The 17,215-nt window shown below is 35.0% G+C and overlaps 3 protein-coding genes across 3 annotated transcripts; 2 read left to right on the top strand and 1 right to left on the bottom strand.

The window, feature by feature from the left end:
* The first annotated feature begins 675 nt into the window (after positions 1–675).
* On the top strand, positions 676–1,653 carry LOC113330905 (F-box protein At5g07610-like). The gene has a single exon (XM_026577700.1). The coding sequence runs from the start codon at positions 676–678 to the stop codon at positions 1,651–1,653; it is 978 nt and encodes a 325-aa protein (XP_026433485.1).
* Positions 1,654–12,079: 10,426 nt separating this feature from the next.
* LOC113330906 (protein trichome birefringence-like 42) lies at positions 12,080–13,604 on the bottom strand. The gene is made up of 5 exons (XM_026577701.1): positions 13,378–13,604; positions 13,091–13,277; positions 12,819–12,997; positions 12,565–12,726; positions 12,080–12,383 (listed from the first exon to the last, which is right to left on the bottom strand). The coding sequence occupies exons 1-5, from the start codon at positions 13,566–13,568 to the stop codon at positions 12,080–12,082; spliced, it is 1,023 nt and encodes a 340-aa protein (XP_026433486.1). The 5' UTR covers positions 13,569–13,604.
* A 672-nt stretch (positions 13,605–14,276) lies between these two features.
* Positions 14,277–17,202, top strand: LOC113330945 (oligopeptide transporter 4-like). The gene is made up of 6 exons (XM_026577742.1): positions 14,277–14,779; positions 14,895–14,992; positions 15,142–15,705; positions 15,794–16,046; positions 16,142–16,324; positions 16,407–17,202. The coding sequence occupies exons 1-6, from the start codon at positions 14,294–14,296 to the stop codon at positions 17,022–17,024; spliced, it is 2,202 nt and encodes a 733-aa protein (XP_026433527.1). The 5' UTR covers positions 14,277–14,293; the 3' UTR covers positions 17,025–17,202.
* The last annotated feature ends 13 nt before the right edge of the window (positions 17,203–17,215 follow it).

Consider the following 17,215-nt stretch of genomic DNA (forward strand, 5'->3'; position numbering starts at 1 on the left):
GGTGGTGGTGGTAATCGGTGGTTGATGGTGGTGATAATCGGTGGTGGTGGTGGTGGTAATCGGCGATGGTGGGCTGTGGTGGTGGGAGGAGGTGGTGGTTATATATATAGGTGGTTATTAGGTTGGTTTTAAATTAAATTAGGTTAAGGGTATGTTAGTCATTTCAACATTTTAGGACACCCCTTATCACTATAAGGAATGTGGCCTAATAAAATCATGGTCCCCTCAAAAAAAACCATGGTCCGTGAAAAAATCATTCTTAGTTACTTTGGTAAATGGGCTCACCGAAAAGTTTACCTTGACAGTGACATCGGAGCGGTTTCCTTATTGTTCATTGTTTTGTGAAGTGTATATCAAACCCTAGTTTCATCTTTTTACTGTAAAAACCCTTCTCACAAATTTGCTTTTTTCTTCTCCATCATGCACAAGATGATGAAAATTCAGCAGGTAATGGCGAAAACTCGTCCTCAGCATTTTTATCAGTCAATTGTAGTGATCTTTTGATTAAGATTTTCTTGTGTTTACCGGTGAAATCTCTAGTTCTCTACTTGTTTTCAAACCTGTATCAAAATATTGGTATTCACTCATCTCATATCCGAATTTCCTGCGAAAACATTACAACTCAATCACAACAAGCTTTCAATATCTGGAATATATTTTCTCCATCAGACACCTATGCCACCAACTGATGCACTAAATATCCCAAGTTATGGTATGCTTTTACTTGAACATCAAGCCAAAATCAAGACTAATGCCGTCAGTTTTGTAATCCTTCAGAATGAACGGCCAGCAGGAGGATTATATATCGACCAATCTTGTAATGGTCTTTTTTTGTGTCACCGGCCTTCTGATTGTAATAATGAAACTCGTTATATTTACAATCCTTCAACAAGACATTACAGAATGATTCCTCAACCACCTCCATTCTTAGAAGAAACCAATTGTAGTTCTTTTGATTGGCAATTCTATTTAGCTTTCAGTCCAAGCAAATCACTTTATTATGAAATTGTATTTCTTTGGAAAAATTGTCGTGTAAATCCTCATGAACATCAGATGGCAGTCTATTCTTCGAATACAGGCTTATGGAGACTCTGTGGATATGTTATGCTTGATTTTAAAGTCCGTACCTGCCGTTGTGTTTTCTGGAATGGCTATTTGAATTGGATTGGGAGAGGCCGTACTTTATATTACTTCAATATTGCTAAACAAGTACTAAAAACGTCTCTGCTTAGCGATGAAACACAAAAACATTGGGGTGTACAAGATTATTTTGGAGAGTGCACGGGTCATATGTATCTCATGTTACGTGAGAAAGTTTGGCCGTCCAATAGCACATGTATCTTTGAGATGGAGATTGATTACAGTGGGTGGAAACCAATATGTCAGGTGGAACTAGGCGGATTCGCAAATAAGAATGGAATGGTGACGCTTTCGGCTTATTTCCGTATATTAAAGGTAGTTGTGGAAGGTGATGGTGATGAAGATGAGCTGAAGGTTTTGATACTTTTACCTGGCAAAGACAAACCTGGAGAAGACAAGATTGTATGTTATGATCTCAAGACAAATAGTTTTGAAGAGATTTGCAATTGTCGGATGGATCAGTTTGATCAGTATTTACAACCTGCATATATTGGATCAATTTCTAATGTTTGATATGTTTTTTTTATGGTTCTAGTATCAAAACTATGATTAAATTTTGTTAATGACTGTTTTCTTCCTGGGTCCAAAATCTGCATTATGAGTTTTATTCGGCCACTAAGATGTTCAAGAGCCAAAAAGGGATAAGCCAAGGGGATCCCATTTCCCCTTTTATTTTCATAATGGTATCTGAAATTCTTTCTAAATTGACGCAAAGAGCAGCTGCAAATGGGTCGATTTCTGGGTTCCAATGTAAGAATATTTCTACACATAGAAATATTCTTTTGGGCCATGTAATAACTTGGCTAATTATGAATATTGCTAAAATGTAGGTTAAAATTTTGGGATCTTTTCATATTCCTCTTCCTTGATGGACGGTCGAGATTAAATGAAAATTCTAAATCCTATGAGCCTTGGTCCTCCTTCTACCTATAAAAGGAACTCTATAACCATCAAAATTGAGTTCATGAATTGTATTATTATTTCATTACATAAAAAAAAAAGGTCAAGAAGGAGAAACTAAGAGTTTCTCAAGGTATTACAGCTGCTACAAAGATCATCGGTCATGTATTATGGATTAGCACTATAAGGTATTTCTCATACACTCTCTTGCATATTTTATTGTGTGAATATTATGAAGTTCAAGATCCTAAATTATGTATCTATAAAATAAATCTAATAGTTGGCATCAGAGCCTGTGTTTAGAACTCATGATCATCCGATAATGATATGCGAAAATCGTGATGTCTTTAACCTATGTCCGTATTCACGTCTATGAGCTTAATTTTCAAGACCAAAAGAAAAAATCCAAATCAGTGTGTAATATGCATAGCCTTCGTTTCACAAAAGCTTATTACCGGATATACATATAATATGTGGAATGATGGGAATCAAAAATGAAGATTACTGGTACTTTTTTTTTATTTCTCCGTAAGGTTTATAGGGGAACATGGAAACATTCACGTGTCACCATCATGGCCATGGGTGCATTATTTTTCAGTGGTCTAAACTTAAAAGAATTTGGACCAACAGATGATGAACTTAAAGTTACGTTTTTTAATGGGCATTAATTGACAGTCATAGGCTTAAGGAAAGTCAATAACATTTTGATTTCTTTTTTATTTTCCTTTTCACGTTCAAGTTTTATCAGGGAGGGTCAATAATGTTTCGTCTTTAATCTCCACTAAGAAAATTAAATGGACCTTAAATGAACCTTAAATGGACCTTAAATTTTCCTTAAAGCATAACACAACCCGTTGATGTGGACCCTGACCATTAGTTTAGCCTTTGATGGAATTGGCTGTAGAAATGATCTGTTTAGGATTTTCGTCGTTCAATATTATGAATTTTATTAGGTCATTAAAAAGAAAAAAAAAATCAATTTTATAATTAAAACCAATTTACTCGATAATGTTAAGAAATTATGAAGTTTTTTTTTATTGTTTAAAGAAATGTGATCCAACTAATATGCTTCCGCTTAATTGAAAACGTTAACGCAAAATTTTGAATTGATTTTTATCGAATGATTTTATAATAGAAGCCATTTTTTTAACACTATTAAATTTAAGTGTATATTACGGTATGGTTTATGTGTATGTGCATCATGGTAGGATTTTTTCTCCCGACGTTATTTTTTGTTATTAAACGAGATTATTGTCCGCAAGATCATTATGTCGAGACTCTTTAGTATCACCACAGTATACTGGAGTGTTTTTATCTTAAGCAATAATCATATTGTCATTGTAAGCAGGAATTCGCCAAACCGTAAAGGTGAGGTTTAGCGACTATCGAATTATTATGATAATGGCATTATTGTTAAGATTGTTTGACGATCACCACAGTGATTTCAAACAATTTCTTTGGCCATAATCATTATATTGTCAAGTGCTTACTATATTGTTTTGCTTAAATGTATTAGAACGCCAATTACCCACAGGTGATTCGAGTTCACATGTTTAAGAAGACACTTAAGGATATGATTTTTGGTTATACATTATGGATCTGAATCATTTTTTCGTCTTAATATATGAGTGTCTAGTATCATTTCTCCACATTTTCTACCTCGAGTGCCAATTTAGACTGCATTTACTAGACATAACAGTAAAGATCATGATTAAGTAAATTATGCTTAAGTTTTCATCATTTCTTATAAAAAAGCATAAAAGAAAATTTACGTTAATTAACTCGTTATCGAGTTGAGTACCCTATTATGGATTTTTAAATTTATACGTATTTTTATTATGTTGTTTTATCCAAAACTTGTTGCATATTCTATAGAAACTAAGGTTTATTTTTGGATAAATTCCTTCATATTTGTGAAAATATATGATGTTCATTGCCTATTCTGACATCCTTCATTTTAATCCACATTATATGTGTTATTCATCATGATTTTTCAAACTTGCATCAAATTAAACTTTTGATGCATCAAAGAATTTTTCTTCAATGAAATTCATTATAGAAACATACTTATAGACTTGCTTAATGCTCAATTTTGGGTTAAGAAATGTTCACCATGTTTGAATATTTTTCCTATGAAGGGGTTAATGTTTTCATATTTTCTATATGACATGCTTTTTGGATTAATTTTTGTGATTAATGTTTTAGGGCTACTCATAATTGTTTATAATCGACTAATTTTATGATCAGATCAAGTATGTCCATATTATTGAGTGAGACTGTGCAATATCACAAGAAAAGTTAGTGTGATATTTGCAATTGTACATATTTGCTAGATAGTTTAGTTATCACCACAGTGATACTAAACTCTTATCTTGTAACTATTGTGTATTTTGAGTCATTTTTAGTTTGATTTAACGATTAGAACAATGCTGCTCACAAGTAGTTTTGGTTCACACGTTTAAACAAGCATTAAGGTTACCCAAATGTTTCATATACATGTGAAATAATAGGATGAACATATTTAGAATTATTCGAGTTTGTTAATACATTTTAGGACGTGAGTTGCCCACAGGTAATTCTAGTTGTAGTATTTAACAAACGTAATGTTGAATTATGAGAATGTAAAATATGTACTGATGTTTTTCATGTCTCACATTGTTCCTTGATAAGGTTTTACTCACAGGAGAATCTTATTGAAGGTATGTAACTACTGTAAGCTTAATTGTCATTTATCTCTATTATAAATTTCAGCTTTTGTTCTTATTAATTGTTGATTATGATTATTTTGTAGACTTTTAATGGTCCAATTTTTGGAAGATAAAATTGTTTATCACCCCACAATTTTTCGCGTTACTGTGTAAATCTATCAATTGCATTATGAATCTCAATCCGTGGATATTTTCTCGAACATTCATTCATTATTGAAATTGAGAGGCAACTATAGAGAAAGTGAAAATCATAAAGTCTGATAAAGGTGGTGAATATTGTGAAAGGTATGACAAAACAGGATAATATCTTAATTCTTTTACGTAGTATCTCCAAAAGTTTGGATTTGTTGCTCAATACACAAGGCCAACTTATCCTTGGAATAATGGTGTATAACAAAAGGCAAAATTATACTTTTATGAAAATGGTTAGAAGCATGATGATTTATGCATGATGACCACATATCAGTGAATGTATGTTCTTTCAACAACTATGTAATTTAAATAGATTTCCCAGTAAAGCAGTTTCAAAGACACACTTTGGACTAGAATGGCTGGAAACCTAGTTTAAATCACCTTTATGTTATGGTTGTTCAGTTGTAGGTGAGGTCTTACATTCCAAAGAATGAAATTTGGATTTGGAAACCATTATTGGTTCATTGGTTTTCCTAAATAATCCAAATGGTATTCTTTAACGTTCTAACCGTAGTATGAGACTTATTGAAACCGAAAATATAAATTCGTTAATGTTGGCATAATCAGTGGGAGTACGTAGATATATTTTTTCAAGAAATCATATTAATGATCCCTTTATTTAAGATTTCTACAGATATTGTAAATCTTCTCATTATCAGAATGTTAGATAATGAAAGACCACAAATTACTGATCCAATACTCCATAATAAAACTACTGCCAATAAAGAAATTTTTTTGATAACAACATGAACCAGCAATAAGAAGGTATCATCAGGAATTAAAAGAAAGTTATTCATGTTGTTTCAGTAATTTTCTTACAAGAATTTATTACATTTTGAAATGGAATGGCAAAGACTCGGTTTTAGGTTCACAAATATTATGCGTAATAATTTTGATTATTGGATTGATGCTATGTGAGCAAAAAAAAATCATTGGTTGAAAGTCATGTCTCAGATATTGTTTAATTTCTCGAAAGACACAAATCAGTTGTATGAAAGTGGGTCTTTCTGACCTAATACGACCGTAATGGAAATTTTAAACGGTATAAAGCAAGACTTATTTCCAAAGATTTTACTCTGAAACGATGCATTGATTATAAATAAGTTTTTCTCTCTTGTCAAAGAAAGACTTATTCAGAATTATCATAGTATTATTAGTAGCTCGGTATGACCTAAGAGTTGCATTAATTAAATGTGAAAAATAGCCTTTATTAATAATAAATTTTAGTCTACAAATTTTAGAAATCAAAGTATGAAATTTAAGCAGCCTCCCATAATGGTGTATGAAATTCAACAAAACTATAAATGTTTCAAATTTTGGATGAAATTATTACAGATTTGTGCATATACCTCAAGATCAGTGGGAGAAATTCATACTCTTGGTCTTTTATGTTAAGACGTACTACCTACGAGTAGTGATCTTGACATAATGCATATCTCTATAGTTTTTTGAAGTAAAGGATATTAATGAATCTTACCATGTGATAGTATTATCATATGGATTATAAAGCTCTCGTATAAGGCATATATCGAATAATCAAGAATTTTGAGATAATAACATATTTAACATATTTTATTTCATGTTAGATAGAAGATATAAATTAAATCTTCATTACGTCTTAATTCTGATATGAAACTTATAACAAGTTGTTGATATGTTAAAGAATCGAAGAACAATTTACAGGAAAGCTATCAAGAATTTTGAGATACTATTTTAATTTATGTCTTATAATTAGTTAACGAACCCAACAGAGTTGATTGGGTTTTTAGACTTCAATTTTGTGGATGTATGGATTCTATAAAGGAAGAATCCATTAATATTAATTCCACAATTGAGTTTGAATATTTATGACTGCGAGACTTAGAGATTTAAGTTTGTCTCTACATTGCTGAAATTTATAGTCTTAGTTACGCAGCATTAAAGCACGATATGATACAATAGGAACAAAACACATGAACCTTGAGTATATATGTGTGAATCAAGAAATTTCAGAAACAATAGTTGTTCATTTATTGATTAAGCACAATTGCATCCGCAGATGCACTTAAGGAAAAATTACCTTTTAAGACATCTTAAGAAAAGATTAAAATCTTAGGTCTGTGGGAGTAATTGATTATTGAATTCAGCTAATTTATGTGCTTATTTTTTGGACACTTATTGAGATCTTATTAATGTCATTCTGAATTATTTCTGAATCCATGTTTAGTATACACTTACGTGAATGGATGAATGTTAACAGAAATAGTCTTTCTTTTAAAGACATCATTGGACCATTATGATATCCCAATTTAAGGCCTAGTTAAGTAAGTTATTTGTGTTGTGGTACATGGAAGGGAACATGTTGATAACAGGACAATGTGCCACCGCTATGACTCGCATGAGTAGTTTGCTTGATCAAGGTATTATGTTAACCATCAAATTTTGTTTAGCAATTATGCGCGCCTTATGTTTTCTACAATTAACCATAATACAAATTATCACATGGACCAGTGGGAGAATGTAAGAATATTTCTACACATAGAAATATCCTTTTGGGCCATGTAATAACTTGGATAATTATGAATATTGCTACATGTAGGTTACAATTTTGGGATCCTTTCATATTCCCTCTTCCTTGATGGACGGCCGAGATTAAATGAAAATTCTAAATCCTATGAACCTTGGTCCTCCTTCTACCTATAAAAGGAACTCTATAACCATCAAAATTAAGTTCATGAATTGTATTATTATTTCATTACATAAAAAAAAAGGTCAAGAAGGAGAAACTAAGAGTTTCTCAAGGTATTACAGCTGCTACAAAGATCATCGGTCATGTATTATGGATTAGCACTATAAGGTATTTCTCATAGACTCTCTTGCATATTTTATTGTGTGATTATCATGAAGTTCAAGATCCTAAATTATGTATCTATAAAATAAATATAATATCCAAGTCTCTGCAAATGGTACTTCAATAAATCAGCTTCAGTTCGCAGATGATTTGATAGTATTTTTGGATGATTCGGAAGAGCAAGTGACTAACTTAAAGAATATTTTATTTTCTTTTGAGCTGGTTGCTGGGCTAAAGGTGAACTTCAGTAAGAGTGCAATTGTAGGAATTGGGGATGAGCATAATGTTGTTGACTGTGCTGCTCTTTTTGGTTGTCAGGTTGCCAACTTTCCACTCAATTATTTGGGCATTCCTTTAGGAAGTAGATCAAAATGCAAACCTATTTGGGATGTCATTATACAAAGGATTCAGCAGAAGTTGAGCACTTGGAAAAGGAGATATTTATATAAAGGTCAAAGACTTAGTCATGATTAACAGTGTCATTGCTAGCCTCCCGATATACTATCTCTCAATGTTTCAAATACGTGCACCTATTGCAAAGGAAATAGAAAAAATCATGCGAAATTTTCTATGGGGTTCTTTTACAACTACGAAGAAACGAAGTTGGGTGGGTTGGTCTAAGGCTGTTATCCCTAAAGCAAGAGGAGGGATAGGTATTAAAAAATTGAAGCTGGTGAACAAAGCCCTCCACTGCAAATGGATCTGGCGATATGGAACTGAGAAAAATGCCCTGTGGAGAAAGATTGTCAACGAGAAATTTGGAGGTATGTTACATTCATTCTTTCCTAATTCTACTTCAATGCCTATGAGACATAGTTTATGGACTGGTATTCTCAAATCTAGACAATATGTCCTGGACAATACAAGTCTGATTTTGAATAATGGCAAAAGTATTTCCTTTTGGAATGACAAGTGGCTTGGTAATACAATTTTGAAAGAGAGATTTCCAGAAATTTATAAGATTTCAAGATCAAATATGATTTCTAGTAATGGAGCTTGGAATTTTAAATTCAAAAGAAACTTGAACGAGCATGAAATATGAGTTATGGCTAATATGTTAGAATTAATGGGAGATTTGTCGGCAGTAATACTTAACTCTACTGATGATGATAGAAGATCTTGGGACTTGAGTAATGACTTTTCAGTCGCCAACTGTTATAAATTTCTAGATGTTGATGGGTTTCTAGTCTTCCCTCATCAACAAGTTTGGTATCCAAAAATTCCGCCGAAAGTTTCTTTTTTGGTTTGGGCTCTTTGCTATAACAGAGCACCTACATTAGACTTTCTTTATGCTGCTGGGAAGGTGGATTCGAGCTTATGTTTGTTATGCGCTAATGAAAGGGAGATTCATAATCATCTCTTTTTACATTGCACAGAAACAAGGAAATTGTGGCACTATTTCTTACACAGTTTCGGTGTCAGCTGGGTTTTCGCTGATAACATCAAGTTGGAAATGGTCTAACAAAAAGAGTAACAAGATGATCAAGAAACTCTGGAGTTTGCTCCCCTTTGCAATTTGGTGGAATATTTGGCTTGAGCGTAATTGTCGACTTTATAAGCATAAGCGTATAAGTATTGATCAAATAATCATTGCAGTTAAATGTTCTTTATATAATTGGTCTTTCCAATCTTCTCTCTTTAAAGGTTTCTCTTCAAGTACCTTGATTTGTAATTGGGAAGCTGTCATTAGCGCCACTTAGTCGCTTTTGCTTTTCATGTATGTCTTTTTTATTTTATTTTCTCTCTTAACTCTCATTTTTTGGATGAGTGTTAATTTTTAATGAATTTTCCCTTTTGCTTGTTAAAAAAACGTTTTATTCAGCCGCTAATAGCAAGTTTTCTCGAAGTGGTAGAAAAATATGATCAAAATTCTCTGAACGATCCATACACGTACCCAGAACTTTTACACGCAGTGGTTAGACATTTGAGCATACCCAACTCCAAATTAAACCCCACACAACATGGCAAAATGACATGCTGAAAGCGGCATCAATTGACCCCCTATGGGAAGAGCCAGGCGGGAAGGCAGCCAGCTATTGAATTTGTTACTTGTTAGTGGAGATATTAATCATGCCCACAAAAAATCATGAATTTATAAGGTTCAACTGCGTTCATACCGAAAATGGTTAGTAATAACTTCGTGAATGGTCCCTTTTGCTATGGATTCGGGGGTTTCTTTGGGTTTAAAGGATTTCCCCCCTTTGAAATCAAATCATTCATCCGCTTTGGCTGCAGGAAATTTTGATGGTGCTGCTTCAACTAGGGAGATTTTCTTCCACCAATTTCTTCAAATGGTGCTGCTTCAACTGGGGTTTCAAATGGGGCTACATCTGAAGCCTTTGAGTATGCAGAATGGAAATCAATGCTCACTAATGAGAAGGTTTTCTGTGTAGATGCCTCTACAAGCAAATTATTCTTCCAGAAACCAAATATAATTTAAGGTAAGAAAATTTCCATGTCTGCTTCTGATTTTGCAGAAGAAATTAGGAAATGTGAATCTTTTCTTGTCGGCTATTTTGTGGGTAGTAGAGTTTACTTTCCTAAAGTTGAGATTGCTCTGAAAAAAATTTGGAAACTCGAAGGGGAATTTCGTGTGACTATGAACGGTGATAACATTAAAATTTTTGAATTCGACCTTGAAGAAGATAGATTAACTGCCATGGAGCTTGGGTCCGTGTTTATTTCAAACAAACTGTGTTTGATCAAACCATGGCACTTATTTGTGGAACAATCAGTGCAAGGGATGAAGACTGTCCCAATTTGGATAAACTTGAAGAACATCCCCATCCATTCATGGAATGTCAAAGGAATAAGTAAGATAGCAAGCTATTTGGGGGTTCCTTTACTCGCAAGCACACGATAGCTAGAACTAGGATGAGCGTTGCTAGAGTTTGTCTAGAAATAGAGGTAAATTTCGACTATCCATATTATATTCCAATATCTTTTGATGGAGTTGAGTTTCAAGTTTCGGTGGAGTACTCTCGGAAGCCACCAAGATGTGATGTTTGCTCTTCCTTTGGTCACTCTAGGGGCTCTTGCCCAACATCAAGCAAAATTAAGAAGAAAAATTGGTCCCCAAGAGTGAAAAAGAGTGCAGGGAATGATGCTGCAAAGATTATAGAAGTGGAGGATGTTTCGGCGAAGGTTGCACATGTAAAGCATAAGAGTGCAGTTATTGGGGAAGGGGATGATGCTCTTAGATTAAATGGGAGTGAAAATGCAGGCAATGAAGAAGCTAATGAGTCCTTTTTGCTGCTTTGTGAGAATGAGTTGAGTGGGGGTGCTACTCTGAAAGCATCGTCTTCTGCTGTTGATCCCTGTGCAGTGATGTGTGTGAATGGCGAGAGGGCATCTGAACAAGAAAAGGCGCTTGGTGAGTGGGAAATTATAAAAGAAAGAAAGACACAGACAAAAATAAAAATGACAAGCACTTAGTGAACCTGCATGCTACTCCTGAAAATAGTCAACCGGTTGTGGAAGGTGCAAGCACCTCATCTGATGATCCCGCCATTTGTCCCGGTTTTGAATCCCATAACAGGTTTTATGGTTTCGAAGTAGAAGAAGAAAAAAAAGAAGAAGAAGAAGAAGGGGATATAGCCACTTCCCAAATAGTTTTGGAATATTCAAAGGTAAGCACCACAAAGCCATCATCGTCCAAGCTAATGACAGGAATTGGTAGTATGAAATACCAAGATACAGGCATGCTCCCAAATGGTTCCCTTTCAAGTTTAAAAAAGAAAAAGCCTTCTGGATCTAACGTTCCTAACAAAGTCTCGGCTGATAAACTTGTGAATTTTGGTTCTTCATAGGGATTAGAATTTCCACCCCAAAAGACTCATCGTAAAGAAATGTTTTGCGATCTTCCGAAAAACCATGATGGTTTAATTATAGAAGATGTCGATGAGTATGCTAATTAACAATAAGCAGTGGTCACTCGTTGTGGTTTTCAAGTTGCTCTTGGATTGCTAGGTTCCACAAGTTGTGCTCTTGAATTGCTAGGTTTCACAAGTTGTGACATCTTTTGTTGAAGCTTTTTGTAATCTTAGAAAATATGTGATTAAGATTTTTAGTTTTTGTGGGCTTTATGCTACTTGCTAGTTGTATCTTCCCGCACACGGCTTGTGTGCGTTTTAATCAATTCTCTTTGACTGGTCAAAACATAAATAAAATAACTTGGTTATTGATACATTTAAACATCGAACCCTTTTTTCAAACTTTTATGTTGCAAAGACATTAAATCATCAATCTGCGTTAAATCACTAAGAAAATGTTAATGGATTTTGCTTATCTCTTCTCTAATTCGACATTCTTATTTCTGGCGTAAAATAATAGATGCATAAAGAAGACGATTCCAAGTATCGGGTAAGCCAGCCACACACCAATGGCTACAATCACGAGACGTCCCATCTTTGTTGGCGTAATGTGATGGATGAGCATCTTTTCTTAGTTGTGACATGGTTGTCACGTCTAATAAAATGACAGGATTCGACATCTGACTCAATACTTCCTTGAGTACAGTCACTCCTGGTTCCGGAATTCCAGGATATGTAGTACCATTAAATGGTGTTGTGTGATCTGCACAAGAAGTGTGAGGAAAACCCCAATCCTTGCCCCTATCAGGAAAAAAAGAAAAGGAAAGGAAGTCCCCGTTTATATTTGGATTGTCAACGGGTATAAACTTGACACTATTGCCAACACGTACATAATACAACAGGACACATCAAAAAACAACACAACACGCTAAAAGTTAAAAGAAATAAAAAATCGATAGTGTCATGTTGATAGAAAACTTACTTCATATGCGTAGGAGAAATTCCTTGATAGAAAATTCGAGTTTTGTCGGGGTCAATATTATTATCAATCCATGTTGACCAAGTGGTTAGTCCTTTCGCAAAAGCTACCGTACGATTATCTATATCTTTGTATGTCTTGTTTCCTTCCTGAATTTTATCCCAACTTCAAACAAAAAACTTGTAAAAAATCTTTATCTAACTGAACTGATATATAATGGACGGCATGACAAATTTCCAAGGAATGAAACTTCTTACTGTTGTAATCTTCCTTTATGGAACCACCAGTGCCAAGTGTTAAAGATCACAACATCTACTTCTTTCCACGCATCACCAGTGCTAATGGTGTCGATCTTTAGAATTCTTTCAGGTGTCTCCTCTAAGTCAACAAGGAACGGTTTGTGATTAAAAAGTATAGACATGTCATATTCAGGATCCTGCACACACAATCAAAATTTGTCAATACCAAATTCTTTATCCATTAAGAAAGAAAAAGATAGTAGGGTTTTTCCAAAGTAGAGTTTACTAACGGTGAAATTAACGGACGACATCCACTGGTTATTAAGTGGGAGGCCATAAGCAGTAGTAAATTTAGCATTGGGGATAGATGCATGGATCATACAAGTAAAAGATACCCACTGGTTTTGACTAATTGAGTCACCAACGAACATGATCTTTTTACCCTTAAATATCTTGACGAAATTTAGGCCATCAAACCTACGTCATTAAAATTTCCAACATATATTATTGACAAAAATAAATGAAATGAATTTTTCACTTTAAAATAAGATAAAAGAATATGTATTAATATAATTACTTGGGTGGATCACATCCTCCAGTTGGGTTCCATCTGTACTTTAGATATTCTTTGTCCGGTCGACCATTAGCTACACAACCGAAGCCTTCGGGGATGAATGGACATTGAGATGAATCATATATAGGATATGATTTATCGTAAACCCATCTCCCTTTATAAAAATCGCAGTTTCCTGATTCCACCTTAACCATACTGGCGTGTATGTCATAGAGGAAACAAGAAACGATAAGAACTATAAACAAACTATTTGGAAGAAATGCATTATGGTAGCATCTCACGGAAAAGAAACCCATCTTAGAAACAAGACGAAGGAAAAAGAATTTCTTTCTTAATTTTCTATTTAGACCGACCTTTATAAAGGAATTCTGCTGTGGATGAATTTGTTTTAAAGATTCTTCTACTGTAACAGCAGGGTTCTTTATGGTTATGCATGAAACCGTATGACCTCGTAACTGAAGAATTTTTTTCATGCAACTCAGACCGAGTTTCATTCTTATACTGACGGACCAAGACTGGTATTGGCCTCAAATTTTCTAGTAGGCCAGAAAGATATGACCAAAATGTGTGCGCAATGGTTGGCACATCAAAATCTTTACTTGGGTCGGGCTAAATAACTTGGGAGGGGCAACTGACCCCCCATGTGAGAGTCAGCTATCAAATGTAACTGACCAAGATAGTGGAGATATTAATCATCCCACCAAAAATCATGAATTTATTAGGTTCAACTGTTAAACATCAAACCTCTTTTTCAAACTTTCTGTTGCAAAGACATTTAAGTCATCTATACGTGCAAATTCATATCAACCACTATACTTATGTATATTTAGAGTTAAATGAGCTGTTCTCCACTATCAAATCAACCCCCATAAAAACAGAGAAAACATAGGAAACAGGGGAAACAGAGGAAACCAAAACAATGGAGAATGAGAGAAATGGAGAAGGAGAAGAAGAAGTGGAGTTATCACCAATTGAAGAAGTTAGAGTAACAGTAACAAACACAGATGATCATACACTACCAGTATGGACATTTAGAATGTGGGTTTTAGGTACAATGTCTTGCTGTTTATTGTCATTTCTAAACCAGTTTTTCAGTTATAGGAGCCAACCATTAGTCGTAACACAGATTACAGTTCAAGTTGCTGCACTACCAATTGGTCATTTCATGGCTAGGGTTCTACCAACTACTAAATTTCACATACCTGGTTTTGGTTCTAGAGATTTTTCTTTGAATCCGGGTCCGTTTAATTTGAAAGAACATGTTTTGATTTCAATATTCGCCAATGCTGGTAGTGCTTTTGGGGCTGGTTCAGCTTATGCTGTTAGTATTGTTAATATCATCAAGGCTTTTTACGGAAGAAACATCTCTTTTCTTGCTGCTTGGTTACTCATTATCACTACCCAGGTAAAATCTCAATGCTAGTATTTTTTGTAATATTTTGTTGAAATTTTAGTGGACGGCTAGGAAATGTCACGGTCAAGAGATCGGAAAAATAACCTCCGATCGGTGATTTGTGCAGGTTATAGGATACGGTTGGGCAGGACTGTTAAGGAAATATGTTGTGGAACCGGCTCATATGTGGTGGCCTGGTGCCCTTGTTCAAGTTTCTCTCTTCCGGTTTGTGTTTTTTCTTTGTTCTATTTTTTTTCTTAAAATTTTGTAGCTTCATTTCCTGTAACAGATTCAGTTGCCTGTAATTGCAGAGTTTGCTAATTTTATTGTTTTACAGATCTGAATTTAATTATTTTTTTTACTTTTATCTGAAGGACGTTACATGAGAAAGATGATCAACGAATGTCCAGAGCAAAATTCTTCTTGATTGCATTAATCTGCAGCTTTGCCTGGCAGCTAGTTCCGGGATACCTCTTCAAGACTCTCATGAGCATCTCATGGGTCTGCTGGATATTCTCCAAATCAGCCACCGCACAACAGCTTGGTTCAGGCATGCATGGCCTAGGATATGGGGCGTTCACACTTGATTGGTCTGCTGTTGCTTCTTTCTTGTCTAGCCCTCTAATTTGCCCTTTCTTTGCTATCGTAAACGTCTTTATCGGCTATGTGCTGATCATCTATGTTACAATCCCAGTTGCTTATTGGGGTTTGAATGTGTACAATGCTAAGACATTCCCTATTTTCTCCTCACACTTGTTTACAAACAAAGGAGAGGTGTACAACATATCTGCCATAGTCAACAACAACTTTGAGATTGATTATCAAAAATATGAAGAGCAAGGACAAATCCATTTGAGCATGTTCTTCGCACTCGCTTATGGTTTTGGTTTTGCTACTATTGCTTCCACTCTCACCCATGTTGGTTTTTTCCATGGAAGGTACTGAATTTTGCTCAATTGCCTTAATCTTTTACTTATAATACCATCGGTTTTTGTTATTCTGATGTGTAATTAGCATATTGAACAGGGAAATCTATGACCGGTTTCGTGCCTCAAAAAATGGCAAGATGGATATTCATACAAAATTGATGAAGAAATATCCACAAATACCACACTGGTGGTTCTACATTATGCTTATTGTATCAGTTGCCGTCTCTCTCGTCCTGTGCATAGTCCTCAAAAATGAGATTCAGTTGCCGTGGTGGGCACTAATTGTTTCCTGCATTCTTGCTTTGATTTTCACTCTTCCTATCAGCATCATAACAGCAACGACTAATCACGTAACGTACTTGAAACTTATTGCTTGAGTAAATTTTGGATCAATCTACTTCAAACTATTGCTTGTACTGAATTCGAAATTATTTTCATTTTTTAGACACCAGGACTTAACATCATAACGGAGTACATCATTGGTATTATCTTACCAGGGAAACCAATAGCCAATGTGTGCTTTAAAACTTATGGGTATATGAGTATGGCTCAGGCCATTTCTTTCCTTAGTGATTTTAAGCTGGGTCATTACATGAAGATCCCACCAAGATCGCTGTTTTTGGTTCAGGTAGTGATCATAACTTTTCAGAATGATCATACTTCAAACAAGCTTTCCCAAGCTCATTTTAAGTTTGTTTTCTCCATTGCAGTTAATAGGAACTATTATTGCTGGAACAATCAACATTGGGGTGGCAATGTGGCTCCTAGACTCAGTCGAGAATATATGTCATGAAGAACTGCTACCAGCTAATAGTCCATGGACATGTCCGGGCGATCGAGTTTTCTTTGATGCATCCGTCATCTGGGGTCTTGTCGGACCAATGAGAATCTTTGGACCTCGCGGAAACTATTCTGCTCTTAACTGGTTCTTTGCTGGTGGTGCACTTGGTCCGATATTGGTTTGGCTGCTTCATAAAGCTTTCCCTCAACAATCATTGATCCCTTTCATTAATCTTCCAGTCCTTTTCGGATCAACATCTATGATGCCACCAGCATCACCTGTGAACTACAACTCCTGGATTTTGGTTGGAATCATCTTCAACTTTTTTGTCTTTAAATACAAGAAACAATGGTGGCAAAGGTACAATTACGTTCTCTCGGCGGCTCTTGATGCTGGAGTTGCTTTCATGTCTGTTGCACTTTACTTCTTTCTTGGCAATGGAGATATCAAGATTGACTGGTGGGGAACAAGGGATATTGAGCATTGCCCGTTAGCTGGGTGCCCGAACTCAAAGGGTGTTAAGGTTGTCGGTTGTCCTGCTTATTGAATCTACTCTTCAGCGTGGAATTACTAGCTTCTTGGTGTGGGCGGATTTAATCTTAGTTTGTTCTACTGAAAGAAACAGTTATATTAAAACAAATAAACTAGCTACAAGACACAAACTACCGGATAACCCAATATGTGCTTGCAAATATTTTGTTCTATATATACGTATATTCAACTAATATTGTCACTGTC

This window comes from Papaver somniferum, unplaced genomic scaffold (assembly GCF_003573695.1).
Source record: "Papaver somniferum cultivar HN1 unplaced genomic scaffold, ASM357369v1 unplaced-scaffold_12, whole genome shotgun sequence".
Taxonomy (NCBI): Eukaryota; Viridiplantae; Streptophyta; class Magnoliopsida; order Ranunculales; family Papaveraceae; genus Papaver; species Papaver somniferum.

Coding starts and splice junctions, on each gene's coding strand:
- LOC113330945 (XM_026577742.1), top strand. CDS start 14,294: ATGGAGAATGAGAGAAATGGAGAAGGAGAAGAAGAAGTGGAGTTATCA. Junction 16,047..16,141: donor TAACAGCAACGACTAATCAC/GTAACGTACTTG, acceptor TTCATTTTTTAG/ACACCAGGACTTAACATCAT. Junction 16,325..16,406: donor GATCGCTGTTTTTGGTTCAG/GTAGTGATCATA, acceptor TCTCCATTGCAG/TTAATAGGAACTATTATTGC.
- LOC113330906 (XM_026577701.1), bottom strand. CDS start 13,568: ATGGTTAAGGTGGAATCAGGAAACTGCGATTTTTATAAAGGGAGATGG. Junction 13,278..13,377: donor GGAGGATGTGATCCACCCAA/GTAATTATATTA, acceptor TTAATGACGTAG/GTTTGATGGCCTAAATTTCG. Junction 12,384..12,564: donor ATTTCTCCTACGCATATGAA/GTAAGTTTTCTA, acceptor TTTTCCTGATAG/GGGCAAGGATTGGGGTTTTC.
- LOC113330905 (XM_026577700.1), top strand. CDS start 676: ATGCCACCAACTGATGCACTAAATATCCCAAGTTATGGTATGCTTTTA.